Below are 15,894 nucleotides of genomic sequence, written 5' to 3' on the forward strand. Positions count from 1 at the left end.
ACCTTGTCTTGTTCATGACTTTAGGGGAAATGCTTTCAGTTTTTCACCATTGAGGATAATGTTTGCTGTGGGTTTGTCATATATAGCTTTTATTATGTTGAGGTATGTTCCTTCTATTCTTGCTTTCTGGAGGGTTTTTATCATAAATGGATGTTGAATTTTGTCAAAGGCTTTCTCTGCATCTATTGATATAATCATATGGTTTTTGTTAATGTGGTGTATCACATTGATTGATTTGCGGATATTGAAGAATCCTTGCATCCCTGGGATAAAGCCCACTTGGTCGTGACCTATGATCTTTTTATATGTTATTGGATTCTGTTTGCTAGAATTTTGTTAAGGATTTTTGCATCTATGTTCATCAGTGATATTGGCCTGTAGTTTTCTTTTTTTTGTGACATCTTTCTCTGGTTTTGGTATTAGGGTGATGGTGGCCTCATAGAATGAGTTTGGAAGTTTACCTTCCTCTACAATTTTCTGGAAGAGTTTGAGTAAGATAGGTGTTAGCTCTTCTCTAAATTTTTGGTAGAATTCAGCTGAGAAGCCATCTGGACCTGGGCTTTGGTTTGCTGGAAGATTTCTGATTACAGTTTCAATTTCCATGCCCATGATGGGTCTGTTAAGATTTTCTATTTCTTCCTGGTTCAGTTTTGGAAAGTTGTACTTTTCTAAGAATTTGTCCATTTCTTCCAAGTTGTCCATTTTATTGGCATATAGTTGCTGACAGTAGTCTCTTATGATCCTTTGTATTTCTGTGTTGTCTGTTGTGATTTCTCCATTTTTATTTCTAATTTTGTTGATTTGATTCTTCTCCCTTTGTTTCTTGATGAGTCTGGCTAATGATTTGTCAATTTCATTTATCTTCTCAAAGAACCAGCTTTTAGCTTTGTCAATTTTTGCTATGGTCTCTTTTGTTACCTTTGCATTTATTTCTGCCCTAATTTTTAAGATTTTTTTTTCTTTTACTAATCCTTGGGTTCTTCATTTCTTCCTTTTCTAGTTGCTTTAGGTGTAATGTTATTTATTGACTTTTTTCTTTTTCCTGAGGTAAGCCTCTATTGCTATGAACCTTGCCCTTAGCACTGCTTTTACAGTGTCCCATAGGTTTGTGTTGTGTTTTCATTTTCATTCGTTTCTATGCATATTTTCCTCTATTTCCTTGCACTGATCGCTGAGGATGGCTTTCTTATCTCTCTTTGCTATTCTTTGGAACTCTGCACCCAAATGGGAATAACTTTCCTTTTCTCCTTTGCTTTTAGCTTCTCTTCTTTTCACAGCTATTTGTAAGGCCTCCTCAGACAGCCATTTTGCTTTTTTGCATTTCTTTTCCAGGGGAAGGTCTTGATCCCTGTCTCCTGTACAATGTAATGAACCTCCGTCCATAGTTCATCAGGTACTCTGTTTATCAGATCTAGTCTCTTAAATCTATTTCTCACTTCCACTGTATAATCATAAGTGATTTGATTTAGGTCATACCTGAATGGTCTAGTGGTTTTCCCTACTTTCTTCAATTTAAGTTTGAATTTGGCAATAAGGAGTTCATGGTCTGAGCCACAGTTGGGTCCAGGTCTTTTTTTTGCTGACTGTATAGAGTTTCTCCATCTTTGGCTGCAAAGAATATAATCAATCTGATTTCGGTGTTGGAAAATTATGAAAGATATGGGAATACCAGACCATCTGACCTGCCTCTTGAGAAACCTATATGCAAGTCAGGAAGCAACGGTTAGAACTGGACATGGAACAACAGACTGGTTCCAAATAGGAAAAGGGGTAGGTCAAGGCAAAGCTCGGCTGGAGGAAGCACAAGCTGGAATCAAGATTGCTGGGAGAAATATCAATAACCTCAGATATGCAGATGACACCACCCTTATGGCAGAAAGTGAAGAGGAACTAAAAAGCCTCTTGATGAAAGTAAAAGAAGAGAGTGAAAAAGTTGGCTTAAAGCTCAACATTCAGAAAACAAAGATCATGGCATCTGGTCCCATCACTTCATGGGAAATAGATGGGGAAACAGTGGAAACACTGTCAGACTTTATTTTGGGGGGCTCCAAAATCACTGCAGATGATGACTGAAGCCATGAAATTAAAAGACGCTTACTCCTTGGAAGGAAAGTTATGACCAACCTAGATAGCATATTTAAAAAGCAGAGATATTACTTTGCCAACAAAGGTCCGTCTAGTCAAGGCTATGGTTTTTCCTGTGGTCATGTATGGATGTGAGAGTTGGACTGTGAAGAAGGCTGAGTGCCGAAGAATTGATGCTTTTGAACTGTGGTGTTGGAGAAGACTCTTGAGAGTCCCTTGGACTGCAAGGAGATCCAACCAGTCCATCCTAAAGGAGATCAGTCCTGGGTGTTCATTAGAGGGTCTGATGTTGAAGCTGAAACTCCAATACTTTGGCCACCTGATACGAAGAGCTGACTCATTTGAGAAGACCCTGATGCTGGGAAAGATTGAGGGCAGGAGGAGAGGGGACAACAGAGGATGAGATGGATGGATGGCATCACTGACTCAATGAACGTAAGTTTGGGTGAACTCTGGGATTTGGTGATGGACAGGGAAGCCTGGTGTGCTGCGATTCATGGGGTCGCAAAGTGTCGGACACGACTGAGCGACTGAAGTGAACTGAACAGATGCATATTTTGGTTTCTTTTCTGATTTCTTCTGTGATCTGTTGGTTATTCAGAAGCGTATTGTTTAGCCTCCATATGATGGAATTTTTAATAGTTTTTTTTACACTCAGTTTGTTTGCTCAGTTGTATCTGACTCTTTGCACTACAGCACGCCAGGCCTCCCTGTCCATCACCAACTACCGGAGTCAACCCAAACCCATGTCCATTGAGTCAGTGATGCCATCCAACCATCTCATCCTCTGTTGTCCCCATCTCCTCCTGCCTTCAATCTTTCCCAACATCAGGGTCTTTTCAAATGAGTCGCCTCTTTGCATCAGGTGGCAAAAGTATTGGAGTTTCAGCTTCAACATCGGTCCTTCCAATGAACACCCAGGACTGGTCTCCTTTAGGATAGACTGATTGGATCTCCTTGCAGTCCAAGGGACTCTCAAGAGTCTTTTCCAACACCACAGTTCAAAAGCATCAATTCTTCTGTGCTCAGTTTTCTTTATATTCCAACTCTCACACCCATACATGACCACTGGAAAAACCATAGCCTTGACTAGACGGACCTTTGTTGACAAAGTGATGTCTCTGCTTTTTAATATGCTGTCTAAAAAAAGGGAGAAGCAGTCAATTGAGACTGAGGCTCTATACTCCTTTCTTCCCTATTTCAAGTCAGAGACAGAAGTCTGACCTGAGTTAGAGGAAGGGAAAGAGGAAATCTGAAACTCAAATAAAAGACACATGTCTTAAAATGAATAGGTTTGTGTGTTAACCATCAAACCAAAACCAGATGAATACTCAAAACTGACAATGCTAATAGAATTGGACTACGATGTAATAGAAATTACTACCCAATTAGATAAGGGAAACAATGGAACACAGCTCATTATAGATACTGAAAAACATTACTTTTCCATGCTTATGTATCAAAAAGATAACACTGCTCAATAAACTGATTTCACAGTGATCACAGCTGCATAAACTTATGGTCACAAACCAACTGATATCCAGACCCATTCCCTAGACATCAAACTCTTACTGTCTGACAGGGAAGTTACTGTCACAAGTCCCTCTTGCAGATAACATCTGTTTTCACTTTCCTATCATACATTCTCCCATCTACAAGAGGTCCAATCATTTTCCATGCTAGATTTCTTGGCAAGTCCTCGACTTAATCTCCCATCAGCCCTCCTACCATCACCCTCTCCTTCTGGCTTCATTCCTTGTGCTGGCTGCATTTCCTCCTATTTCTGTCTTCTGTTTCCACATAACCCTAAATTTTATCTAGGACCACCATATACACAACTCTAAAAGGATCCATTCAAATAATTTCTTAAATGGCACCCATGGAGTTTCACAAAGAGTAATCTGTATATGTTCATGCAGTAGCCCTATTCTTAGAGCTGACATATGAAAAAGTATTCACTACAAATTGTATTATATTATTCCATAAGCCATAAAGTTGTCTTAAAGCTTCTGTATCTACAATAGCATTTTAGTAAAATACTTAGTCAAATACTATTTGTTTCTAATTAATTTTTTGTGCTTCATCCAGTCCAGCATTTCTCATGATGTACTCTGCATATTAGTTAAATAAGCAGGGTGACAATATACAGCCTTGACGTACTCCTTTCCCTACTTGGAACCAGTCTGTTTTTCCATGTCCAGTTCTAACTTTTGCTTCCTGACCTGCATACAGATTTCTCAAGAGGCAGATCAGGTGGTCTGCTATTTCCATCTCTCTTCACCTATATTTCCTTCTAAATATCTTATCTCAGAGAAAGAAAAATATTTCACCACCCAGTCACCTAAATCAGAAACCAGGAGGAAATTGCTTGACCCTCCAATTCCCCTACACTTTGCATCCAATCAATTAACAAGTCTTATCATAAACACCCCCTTAACCTTAGTCTCTCCCCACCTCACTTTCAGTAATGCAGCCTCAGTTCAGCATCCACAGTTATCTCCTGGATACAGATGCTCTCTAACAGGCCTCTGTCTTCATCCTACCTTCCCCAATATGTCTACAACACTGGCCCCAAAGTAACACACAAAATGAAAATAGCTCTTAAATTGTTTTAAAAAATAAAGTCTCATGCCACAAAAGCAGAGACTATGACATCACATAAATTTTTCTAGGCATAGAGGACAAAAGGAACAAAATATTTGATAAATGAGTGCCAGGCCTTCCACTATGCTGACCTTGCCTCCACTTCCCTATCTATACCATCTTAGTGATCTCACACTTTTAATCAGACTTTCAGTCTTCCCAAAAGTCTATGCTGCTTTATATCTCTGTATGTTTATCAGAATACCATACCCCTTTTGTCCTTCTCCATTTCTATTTATTTTTCTTTTTAATTAGAGGATACTTGCTTTACAAGGGCTTCCCAGGTGAGACTAGTGGTAAAGAACCTGTCTGCCAATGCAGAAGATGTAAGAGACACAGGTTTGATCCCTGGGTCAGAAAGATCCCCTGTAGGAGGGAATGGCAACCCACGCCAGTATTCTTGACTGGAGAATCCCATGGACAGAGGAGCCTGGTGGGCTGCAGCCCATAGGGTAGCACAGAGTCAGACATGACTGAAGTGACTTAGCATGCATGCACATGCTTTACAATGTTGTGCTGGTTTCTGCCAAGCAACAATGTGAATCAAACATAATTATCCCCTACCTTTTGGGTCTCCCTTCCCCCTCCCATCCTACTCCTCTATGTGACTGGGTGTCTTAAACAAAATAAATTTATTTTTCACTGTTCTGGAGGCCAGGAAATGAAGATGAAAGCACCAGCAGATCTGGTGTCTCTTCTTGGTTGTCAGATATTTGTCTTATCTTATCTTCAGAAAGTGGTGTCCTCATTTCTAATTCTACCACCTTCAGGCTCCCTCTTCTGTCCTGAACATGTTTCTCTTTTAAAACGCCACCTCTACTGCCATCCCTGACTGTCTCTACCACTCTCAGGCAGAAGAGAGAATTCTCTTTTGCATACAACTCTCCACTCTTCATAATGAATCTAGCTTCCAAATGTATTTCCCTCTTACATCTGACATAAGCCTCCCTAACATTACTTTGCCAACAAAGGTCCATCTAGTCAAGGCTATGGTTTTTCCTGTGGTCATGTATGGATATGAGAGTTGGACTGTGAAGAAGGCTGAGCGCTGAAGAATTGATGCTTTTGGACTGTGGTGTTGGAGAAGACTCTTGAGAGTCCCTTGGACTGCAAGGAGATCCAACTAGTCCATTCTGAAGGAGATCAGCCCTGGGATTTCTTTGGAAGGAATGATGCTAAAGCTGAAACTCCAGTACTTTGGCCACCTCATGCGAAAAGTTGACTCATTGGAAAAGACTCTGATGTTGGGAAGGATTGGGGGCAGGCGGAGAAGGGGATGACAGAGGATGAGATGGCTGGATGGCATCACTGACTCGATGGACGTGAGTCTGAGTGAACTCCGGGAGTTGGTGATGGACAGGGAGGCCTGGCGTGCTGCGATTCATGAGGTCGCAAAGAGTCGGACACAACTGAGCGACTGAACTGAACTGAATGGGACCAGATGTCATGATCTTAGTTTGTTAATACTGAGTTTTAAGCCAGCTTTTTCACTCTCTTCTTTCAGCCTCATCAAGAGGCTCTTCAGTTCCCATTGGCTTTCTGTCATTAGCGTGGTATCATCTGCATATCTGAGGCTGTTGATATTTCTCCCAGATCTTGATTCTAACTTGTAATTCATCCAGCCTGGCATTTCACATGATGTGCTCTGCATATAAGTTAAATAAACAGGGTGACAATAAATAGCCTTGTCATACCCCTTCCTCAATTTTGAACCAGTCAGTTGTTCCACATAAGGTTCTAACTGATGCTGTTTGACCCACACACAGGTTTCTCAGGAGACAGGTAAGATGGTCTGGTGTCCCCATCTTTTTAAGAGTTTTCCACAGTTTGTTGTTATCCACACACTGAAAGGCTTTAGCATAGTCAATGAAGCAGAGGTAGATGTTTTTCTGGAATGCCCTTGCTTTCTCTATGATCGAGCGAATGCTGGCAACTTGAAATCTGGTTCCTCTGCACTTTCTAAAAACAACTTGAACATTTGGAAGCTCTTGGTTCATGTACTGCTGAAGCCTAGCTTGGAGAATTTTGAGTATAATCTTACTAGCATGGGAGATGAGTGCAATTGTCTGGTAGTTTGAACATTTTTTAGTACTGCCCTTCTTGAGAACTGGGATGAAGATTGACCTTTTCCAGTCCTGTGGCCACTGCTGGGTTTTCCATATTTGCTGACACATTGAATGCAGCACTTTAATAGCATCATCTTTTAGGATTTTAAATAGCTCTGCTGGAATTCCATCTCTCCACTAGCTTTATTGGCAGCAGTGCTTCCTAAGGCCCACTTGACTTCACACTCCAGAATGTCTGGCTCTAAGTGAGTGATCACACCATCATGGTAATCTGGGTCATTAAGATCTATTTTGTACAGTTCTTCAGTGTATTCTTTCCATCTCTTCTTGATCTCTTCGCTTCTATTAGGTCTTTACCACTTCTGTCCTTTACTGTGCACATCTTTGCCTGAAATATTCCTTTGATAACTCTAATTTTCTTGAAGAGATCTTGTGTTTCCCTTTCTGTTGGTTTCCTCTATTTCTTTGCATTGTTCATTGAAGAAGGCCTTCTTGTCTCTCCTTGTTTACTTCTATATACTAGCACAACATCTGAAAAAAATTTAAGTGCCATTTATAACAATAGCCTGGAGGAAGAAAATGGCAACCCACTCCAGTTTTCTTGACTGGAGAATCCGATGGACAGAGGAACCTCACCTGCTATAGTCCAAGGGTCACAAAGTGTTGGACATGACTGAATGACGAAGCACATGCACTTTATAGAGATAATATGACAATAATTGTAAAAAAAAAACGTGTACACTGCAAACTACAAAATATACTGAGAGAAGTTAGATGACCTAAATAAAATTGAGCAATAAATTATATTTATGTACCAGAAGACTCAATATTGTTAAGATGAAAATTTTCTCAAAACTTATCTATAAGTTTAACAAGATCTCACTAGGTTTTTTGGTAGAAAGTGAGAAGAAAATTCTAAAACTTGGAAATCGAAAGAAACAAGAATAAAAAAAATTTTTTTTTTCTTTAAAGGAAGAACAAAGTTGGGGACTCACATTGTCTGATTTCAAGACTTACTATAAAACAACAGTAGACTGAAAACTATAAGACATTGATGAAATTGAAGAAGACACAAATAAATGGAAAAATATTCCATACTCATGGATTGGAAGAGATAATTTAAATTTTCATACTCAAAGCAATACAACTAAGCCTGTGTGCCACAGCTACTGAGCCTGAGCTCTATAGCCCATGAGCAGCAACTACCAAAGCTCACGTGCCCTAGATCTTGTGCTCCACAACAAGAGAAGCCACCACAATGAGAAGTCTGAGGAAGGCAACTAGAGAGTAGTCCATGCTCCCCGAGTTAGAGAAAGTCCCTGCACAGCAATAAAGACGGCCTAAATAAATAAATTTAAACTAAATAAATAAATATGTGGAATTAAGATATATGAGAAGGATAATATAAATGAGAAAGAAGGATTGGAATTCAAGTTTACTGAGGTCCTTGTTTAATCTGAAAAGAAAAGATAATTTGATTAACTTTGAACTTTGTTAAGACAAATATGCATATTAAAATTTTTAGGGGAAACAGTAAACAAATAGAAATACAGCATATAACTTCCAAACTATCAGCGGGAAAAAAATGGCAAGAGCATGAGCCCAGCCAGTTAGCTCAGCTAGTTAAAGCCCACCACAAGAAAGACTTCTCCTGCAGATTTTATCTCTATATAGAACAATTAGTATTTACACAAAGAACATTTTGTTTTATGGTTGGAGACTTTGGACCTTAACGTTAGGTAAAAGATCTGTTTAGCATGTGCATTACTGGAGTAGATAACAGAAAATGTGTTACTTCCGGCATGAATGTATCAGTAACATTTCAAAAATAAGTCATATGACTTCCCAGTAGTGAGTTCTCTTCATAGACCAAGGTCCACACCTGACTTCTTAGCTTTATTGTACAGGGTAGACTTGTGGTACTGAACATCCTATTTAATATTCTAAATAATAACACTTTCTATTTGAATAGTATTTTGTATATACAGGCTTCCCTTTTGGCTCAGCTGGTAAAGAATCTGCCTGCAATGCGGGAGACCGGGGTTCAATCCCTAGATTGGGAAGATCCCTGGAGAAGGGAAAGGCTACCCACTCCAATATTCGGGCCTGGAGAATTCCATGAACTGTATAGCCCATGGGGTCACAAAGAGTTGGACACAACCGAGCAATTTTCACTTTCACTTTCTTTTGTATACACAAATAGTATATACAATCCCATGTAATTTCCATGGGAATTCTTAAAGATAGATATAAATTTATGTTATAAATGAGGAGCTAGAGGTTATACAAGTTGACACAGTTTGTACAAAGTAAATTAGTAGCATATATAAACCTCAAACTCTGGTCTCCTGGCTGCCTATCAGTTCAGTTCAGTTCAGTTGCTCAGTAGTGTCCGACTCTTTGCGACCCCATGAATCACAGCATGCCAGGCCTCCCTGTCCATCACCAACTCCTGGAGTTCACTCAGACTCACGTCCATCGAGTCAGTGATGCCATCCAGCCATCTCATTCTCTGTCATCCCCTTCTCCTCCTGCCCCCAATCCCTCACAGCATCAGAGTCTTTTCCCATGAGTCAACTTTTCGCATGAGGTGGCCAAAGTACTGGAGTTTCAGCTTTAGCATCATTCCTTCCAAAGAAATCCCAGGGCTGATCTCCTTCAGAATGGACTAGTTGGATCTCCCTGCAGTCCAAGGGACTCTCAAGAGTCTTCTCCAACACCACAGTTCAAAAGCATCAATTCTTCGGCGCTCAGCCTTCTTCACAGTCCAACTCTCACATCCATACATGACCACAGGAAAAACCATAGCCTTGACTAAACGGACCTTTGTTGGCAAAGTAATGTCTCTGCTTTTGAGTATGCTCTCTAGGTTGGTCATAACTTTTCTTGCAAGGAGTAAGCGTCTTGTAATTTCATGGCTGCAGTCACCATCTGCAGTGATTTTGGAGCCCAAAAAAATAAAGTCTGACACTGTTTCCACTGTTTCCCCATCTATTTCCCATGAAGTGATGGGAACAGATGCCATGATCTTTGTTTTCTGAATGTTGAGCTTTAAGCCTACTTTTTCACTCTCCTCTTTCACTTTAATCAGGAGGCTTTTTAGTTCCTCTTCACTTTCTGCCATAAGGGTGGTGTCATTTGCATATCTGAGGTTATTGATATTTCTCCCAGCAATCTTGATTCCAGCTTGTGCTTCTTCCAGCCCAGCGTTTCTCATAATGTACTCTGCATAGAAGTTAAATAAGCAGGGTGACAATATACAGCCTTGACGTACTCCTTTTCCTATTTGGAACAAGTCTGTTGTTCCATGTCCAGTTCTAACTGTTGCTTCCTGACCTGCATACAGGTTTCTCAAGAGGCAGATCAGGTGGTCTGGTATTCCCATCTCTTTCAGAATTTTCCACAGTTTATTGTGATCCACACAGTCAAAGGCTTTGACATAGTCAATAAAGCAGAAATAGATGTTTTTCTGGAACTCTCTTGCTTTTTCCATGATCCAGCGGATGTTGGCAATTTGATCTCTGGTTCCTCTGCCTTTTCTAAAACCAGCTTGAACATCTGAAGTTCATGGTTCACATATTGCTGAAGCCTGGCTTGGAGAATTTTGAGCATTACTTTACTAGTGTGTGACTACAGCCTACTTCAAAAAACACTCCCAAGTTGCTACTTTACTAAATTTCTTTCTCCAATAGAAGTTTAATCGTAATAAATTACAAAATGTTTAATTTTCAAAATATTTATTTTGCTATACTATAAATTGTCTTCCTAACCCATTATGCCAATAATGTTTTAGTGTATATATCTATGTGTGTATGTGAACATATATCAAACTACCAAAATGAGTTATTTCAGAGAAGTAGCAAATATTGATTCCTGATAGATAACTAAGAAGAGTTAATCTAATACTGTATCCCTCCCTTGGTCTACCTCTTCTTTCAAGTTTTTTAAACTATTTCTCACATCACCCATAAGTTTGTTTAGCAAACATAACATCAACAAAAAATTCTTTCCTGGGTATTAAGGGATGAATGATTAAAATGCAAGCCAATTATAGCTTCTAAGAAACAGTTTACTGTTTATTAACAGGGTTTCTTGAGTATTTTAATGAAAAGACACTAATAAAATCAAATATTTGTTAATTGGTATTTAAATTAAGTGATTCTGATTTTATTGAAATTTTAGAAATAGTTTTTAAACATCCACTGATTTAGAAAACATCACAAATCAAGTAAATTGATATTCTGTTAAATAGCTCTTTATGTATATTATATTTTGAATGGATATTTACACTTGTGTAATTTTCTAATATCACTCATTGATGATTTGGAAAATACTGATTCATTGAGTTATGCAAATCTTCTAAATGTTGACACATTTCATTATACAATAGCAAAAACTCACATCAATTGATACCACCTACTACCAACCTTATGAGAAAAATCTTTATCAAGTTTACAATATTTCCAAATTCTAATTTTTAAAAGCTCAAATTTTATCATGGTCAACAAATAGTTGTCTTCTCTTACATGATATTTTTGAGAAAATATTTGCCAAATATCTATGTCTAAATAACCATAGTCTATAAATAATTCTTTCAAGTAAAACATGGCACTTATGACAAATGTGACTAGTTCAGCTTATACCTTTTGTCCAAGTGGTTTTCCTTATTTGTGCTAAGGTTTTAGCAGTATTATCCTCTGCAACTTTTGCATCATCATCAAATGTCAACAAATTTAAATTTAAAAAACACAAATACTGTAACTTCTTAGTATAATCATCAAAATAGTTTTTGGCCTTTTAGATCCTCTGAAAGAGTCTTGGAGACCTTTAGAGGTCTGCAAACCACACTTTGAAGACCATGGGCTCTGATCAACCTAGAATTATCCTTGCTAGAGATGGGGATGGCCTTCATTCAAGTCACATGAAAGTTGAAAACACCTGGACAAAATTGAAATTCTATCAGCAGGGGGGAAAGGGTAAGTGGACATTGAAGAAACTTACAGAGTATTCTACAGCAATGTAGTACAGTAGTTAACACTTGGCTGAGATAGTGTTAAGTTCAAAAATCACAGTAATAAATTGCATAATGATCAGAGTCTCTAAATTGAAATAATGCTCAACAATGTAGGAAGAACAAGAGAAAATCAATCAAGATAATTTCTAGTGTCCAGGATGCCAAGTAGATTGGAAGCACCTTGAAGAAGATAATGATTATAGCTTAATACACTAGCAGAATGCCTGATACATGGCAAGTGTCCACTAAGTTTGTTGAATAAATGAATGAATGAACAGATTTGTAAAATAAAATAATGAAGAGAATAGTCATGAACGCATAGCATGAATGTTGGTGGCAAATAAAATAACATTCCAGAAGTGATGGTATAAAACAAACAAAGAAAAAGGAAGGGCCAATAAAATTTTAAGGCAGCATCTACAAGGAGACTAAGCTAACAATTCACTGTATTCATCAGTTTAAAGTTTATGTAACAGTTGGTAAAATCCAGTATAATCTCTACAGGAATTAACTGTGACATCTAAGTATGATCGGACAGTAGCATGAGTGGGTGCGGTTCATAACACCTCTGAATCGGTGCAACACACCCATAGGAGAACTCTTAACATTTCCTTGTTCATATCTAGCATCTGCTTTTAATTCATTTTATGTAACTCTTTGAAAGGTAGTATATATAAAAAATAATCTGCTATTATCTCAACACTTCTGGGGCATCCAGACAAATATCTTTCAGGAGAAGAGGCAACAGGGAAAGAATAAAGAAATAAGTTTTAATAAAGATCATCAAAAGAAACTTAGAGATTAAGTTTTTGGAATTTTTATGACAATATGATTTTTTACCTCTGTTGACCATTTCAATTTCAAATACAGTTTAAGAATTGCTTATTGAAAGGTTTTCTGTCCTTAAAATAATCAAAAAGTGAATAAATTCTGAAAGACTTGTACTTAATTCTAAGTTTTCATGGCAAAAGTCTTTTGAAAATTCCATTATTCAACCTAAAATTGAAAAAAAGATAAAAGTTAAATTGATTTATAGCAATATTCATAGCAGTCCCCGTTCTTTTTACTCTTATACTTCAAGTACTAGTCTGCAATAGAAACAAAAAGAAACTGCTTTCAAAGTAATTTTCTAGGCTGATACTCACTGATTCATCCTTTGAGAAGTTATGTATGTTACATACACTTTAAAAACATAGATTCTGAAAGTGGATGACCTGAGTTCAAATCTCAAATTTGCAAGTTCTTTAAAGGCAGTGCCTGTGTTTTACTCATTTCTGTACTCTTTAAAAAGCAGGAAGAACACTGATTGGCCACTATGGAAAACAGTATAGAGATTCCTCAAAAGTTAAAAAAAAAAAAAAAAAAAAAGAACTACCACATGATCTAACAATTCCAGTCCTAGGTATTTATTCAAAGAAAGGAAAACCATGAGATAGAAAAGACGTATGCATCCCTATGTTCATTATTGCATTATTTACAATAGCCAAGATACAGGAGCAATTTAAAGGCCCATGAACAGATGAATAGATAAAGATGTGGTATACATATAATGGACTATTACTCAGCCATAAAAGAAAAAATGAAATCTTGCCATTTGTGACAGCATGGACAGACCAACAGGGCATTATGCTAAGTGAAATAAGCCAGACAGAGAAAGACAAATGATGTATGGTTTCATTTATAAGTAAAACATAAAGAATACAACAAACTAGCAAATACAACAAAAAAGAAACAGACTCACAGATGTACAGAACTAGTGGTCACTGGTGGAAAGAAGGAAGCAGGGTCAGGCAAGATAATGGTAGGGGACTAAGAGCTACAAACTACAAAATGTATAAAATAAGCTACAAGTATATTGCACAACACAGGGAATATAGCCAATATTTTATAAGTATAATATAATCTTTAAAAACTGTGAATCATTTTGTTGTGCACCTGAAACTTATATTTTACACCAGTAAGTGAGCAAGTAAGTGAAAGTTGCTTAGTCGTGTCCAACTCTTTGCGACCCCATGGACTTGGAATTCTCCAGGCCCAAATACTGGAGTGGGTAGCCTTTCCCTTCTCCAGGGGATCTTCCCAACCCAGGGATCGAATCCAGGTCTCCTGCATTGTGGGCAGATTCTTTACTAGCTGAGCCACAAGGGAAGCCCAAATACTTTACACCAACTAAATCTCAATTTTTTAATCTGCCTATTTAATTGGCTGCATCAGGTCTCAGTTGTGGCATGCGGGATCTTTTTGTTACTGCACAGACTCTCCAGCTGTGGCACAGGCTCCAGAGCACACGAGCTTCAGTAGTTGCAGCATGCAGACTTAGCTGTTCTGTGGCATGTGGGATCTTAGTTACCTGACAAGGGATCTAACTTGTGTCCCTGCATTGAAGGTGGATCTTAACCACTGGACCACCAGGGAAGTTCCTTTACCTCAATTTTTAAAAAGAATCACATGACTGTTAAATGACCAAGGCAAGGGTCAGGTTTAGATTCATCTGACTCTAAAGCCAGCTCACAATGCTATGTATACAACTATTTCAAGCTAACAGAATATTGGAAGATTTGTGTTCAATCCAAAAAAGAAATATAATTGAAGCATATTAACTGTCCAAGTTATACAAGGATTTAAAGCATTCAGTGCTATTTGAAAACTGAAATATCCAAGTAGTCATCACAGAAAGCAGGGGGAAAAACCCACTTCCCTCTTGACACATAGCTGTCTGCAACCACTGTGCTTATATGACTCCCATCATAAAATAGATATTTTACAGTCCTGGGTTCTGTTTGCAGAAAAGTGCTCTGTGAAAGCATGAGGAACTGAAACGCAAAGCAACAGGAAATAACAGATGAAAAAGTCTTGTTTAGAAACCAAAACAAAAATAAATAAAAGAATTAGAGTAGGAGTGGCAGTGAATTAGGATTTTGATAATTCACTGCCACTCCTGCTCTAGTTCCTTTATTCATCTTTGCTTTGTTTTTTAAACATGACTTATTCATCTGCTATTTCCTGGTGCTTTGCATTTCAGTTCCTCAGCTTTTCACAGACCACAGATCACAGGACTGTAAAATATCTAAAACTATTTGATGATGATAACAATGAAGACAATGAATGACCACCATGATGAGGATGATGACTAACCACATAATCTAAAAGAATTCCTCAGTTCATTGAGTATTCAACACCTTAGTTGTCTTAGAAAGTGCAATAAATGTCCAGTATAATCCCTGTTACTACTTAACAATTGAAGAATTCTTTAGAATAAGGAAGTTCATCAAGATATTTTGTAATACTTTTATGCAAATTTGGGGCTATAGTCAAATCTCTGACTTATACAGATACATAAATACTCTCCTTACATTTCCAATAGGTTTATTGTAACATGCGCAAAAATGATGCCTCGTCTGACTGTCATTCTGTTCCTAACTTTGCACCTCCTGCCTGGAATGAAAAGTTCAATGGTAAATTTGATTAACAATGGATATGATGGCATTGTCATTGCAATTAACCCTAGTGTGCCAGAAGATGAAAAACTCATTCAAAACATAAAGGTAAGAGAAAAGCTTATTATCCACTTATCTTTATTAAGTATTTCAACTCATGTTGCCTAGGCAGATACGCACATTCACATAGAGTTATAATTTTCCAAAATTCCTTTGATAATATTCATCATTTATTTAGCATATATCTAAACTGTCAAGGTTAATATCTGCTTAGTTTAAGTATTATGTATCATATATTAATAGCTTTAGTCACTCCCTTAATGAATTATTAAAAGGCCAAACTACTAATATTTTCAACTCATTAAGCTAAAAGAAAGATCTTCAAGCTACTAGAGAATAATTTTGAAACTTTATGAAGTTACTTTTATAATGTTTAAAAAACTAACCTTATTTAAAGCCCTTGAGGTTCATTATCTTATACATTTTTTCAATTTTTTCAGTTTTCATATTTGTTTAGCTCTGAAAATTTTGAAATTCTTAGGTATCTGATCACAAAGAAAATATATTTTTAAGGTTGACTCATTTCCTAATTTTCTTTGGGCTAATCAGTACAATATTCTATATATAGTACTCTTAATATATACTATTT

At 37.5% G+C, this 15,894-nt stretch overlaps 1 protein-coding gene and 1 long non-coding RNA gene across 2 annotated transcripts in view; one reads left to right on the top strand and one right to left on the bottom strand.

The window, feature by feature from the left end:
• LOC147375717 (uncharacterized) overlaps nt 1–15,894 on the bottom strand; it is a 284,991-nt gene that overhangs the window by 194,520 nt on the left and 74,577 nt on the right. The window lies entirely within an intron of this gene.
• The window catches only part of LOC147375721 (calcium-activated chloride channel regulator 1), a 32,576-nt gene continuing 31,847 nt past the window's right edge, over nt 15,166–15,894 (top strand). Inside the window, exon 1 of the mRNA XM_086390929.1 lies at nt 15,166–15,353. Within this exon, the coding sequence (XP_086247055.1) occupies nt 15,195–15,353 (159 nt within the window). The 5' untranslated portion in view covers nt 15,166–15,194. The remainder of the gene's footprint in view (nt 15,354–15,894) is intronic.

The sequence above is a fragment of the Bos grunniens genome, chromosome 3 (assembly GCF_055505025.1).
Source record: "Bos grunniens cultivar Pamir isolate PY7600 chromosome 3, Bosgru_T2T1.0, whole genome shotgun sequence".
Lineage (NCBI taxonomy): Eukaryota > Metazoa > Chordata > Mammalia > Artiodactyla > Bovidae > Bos > Bos grunniens.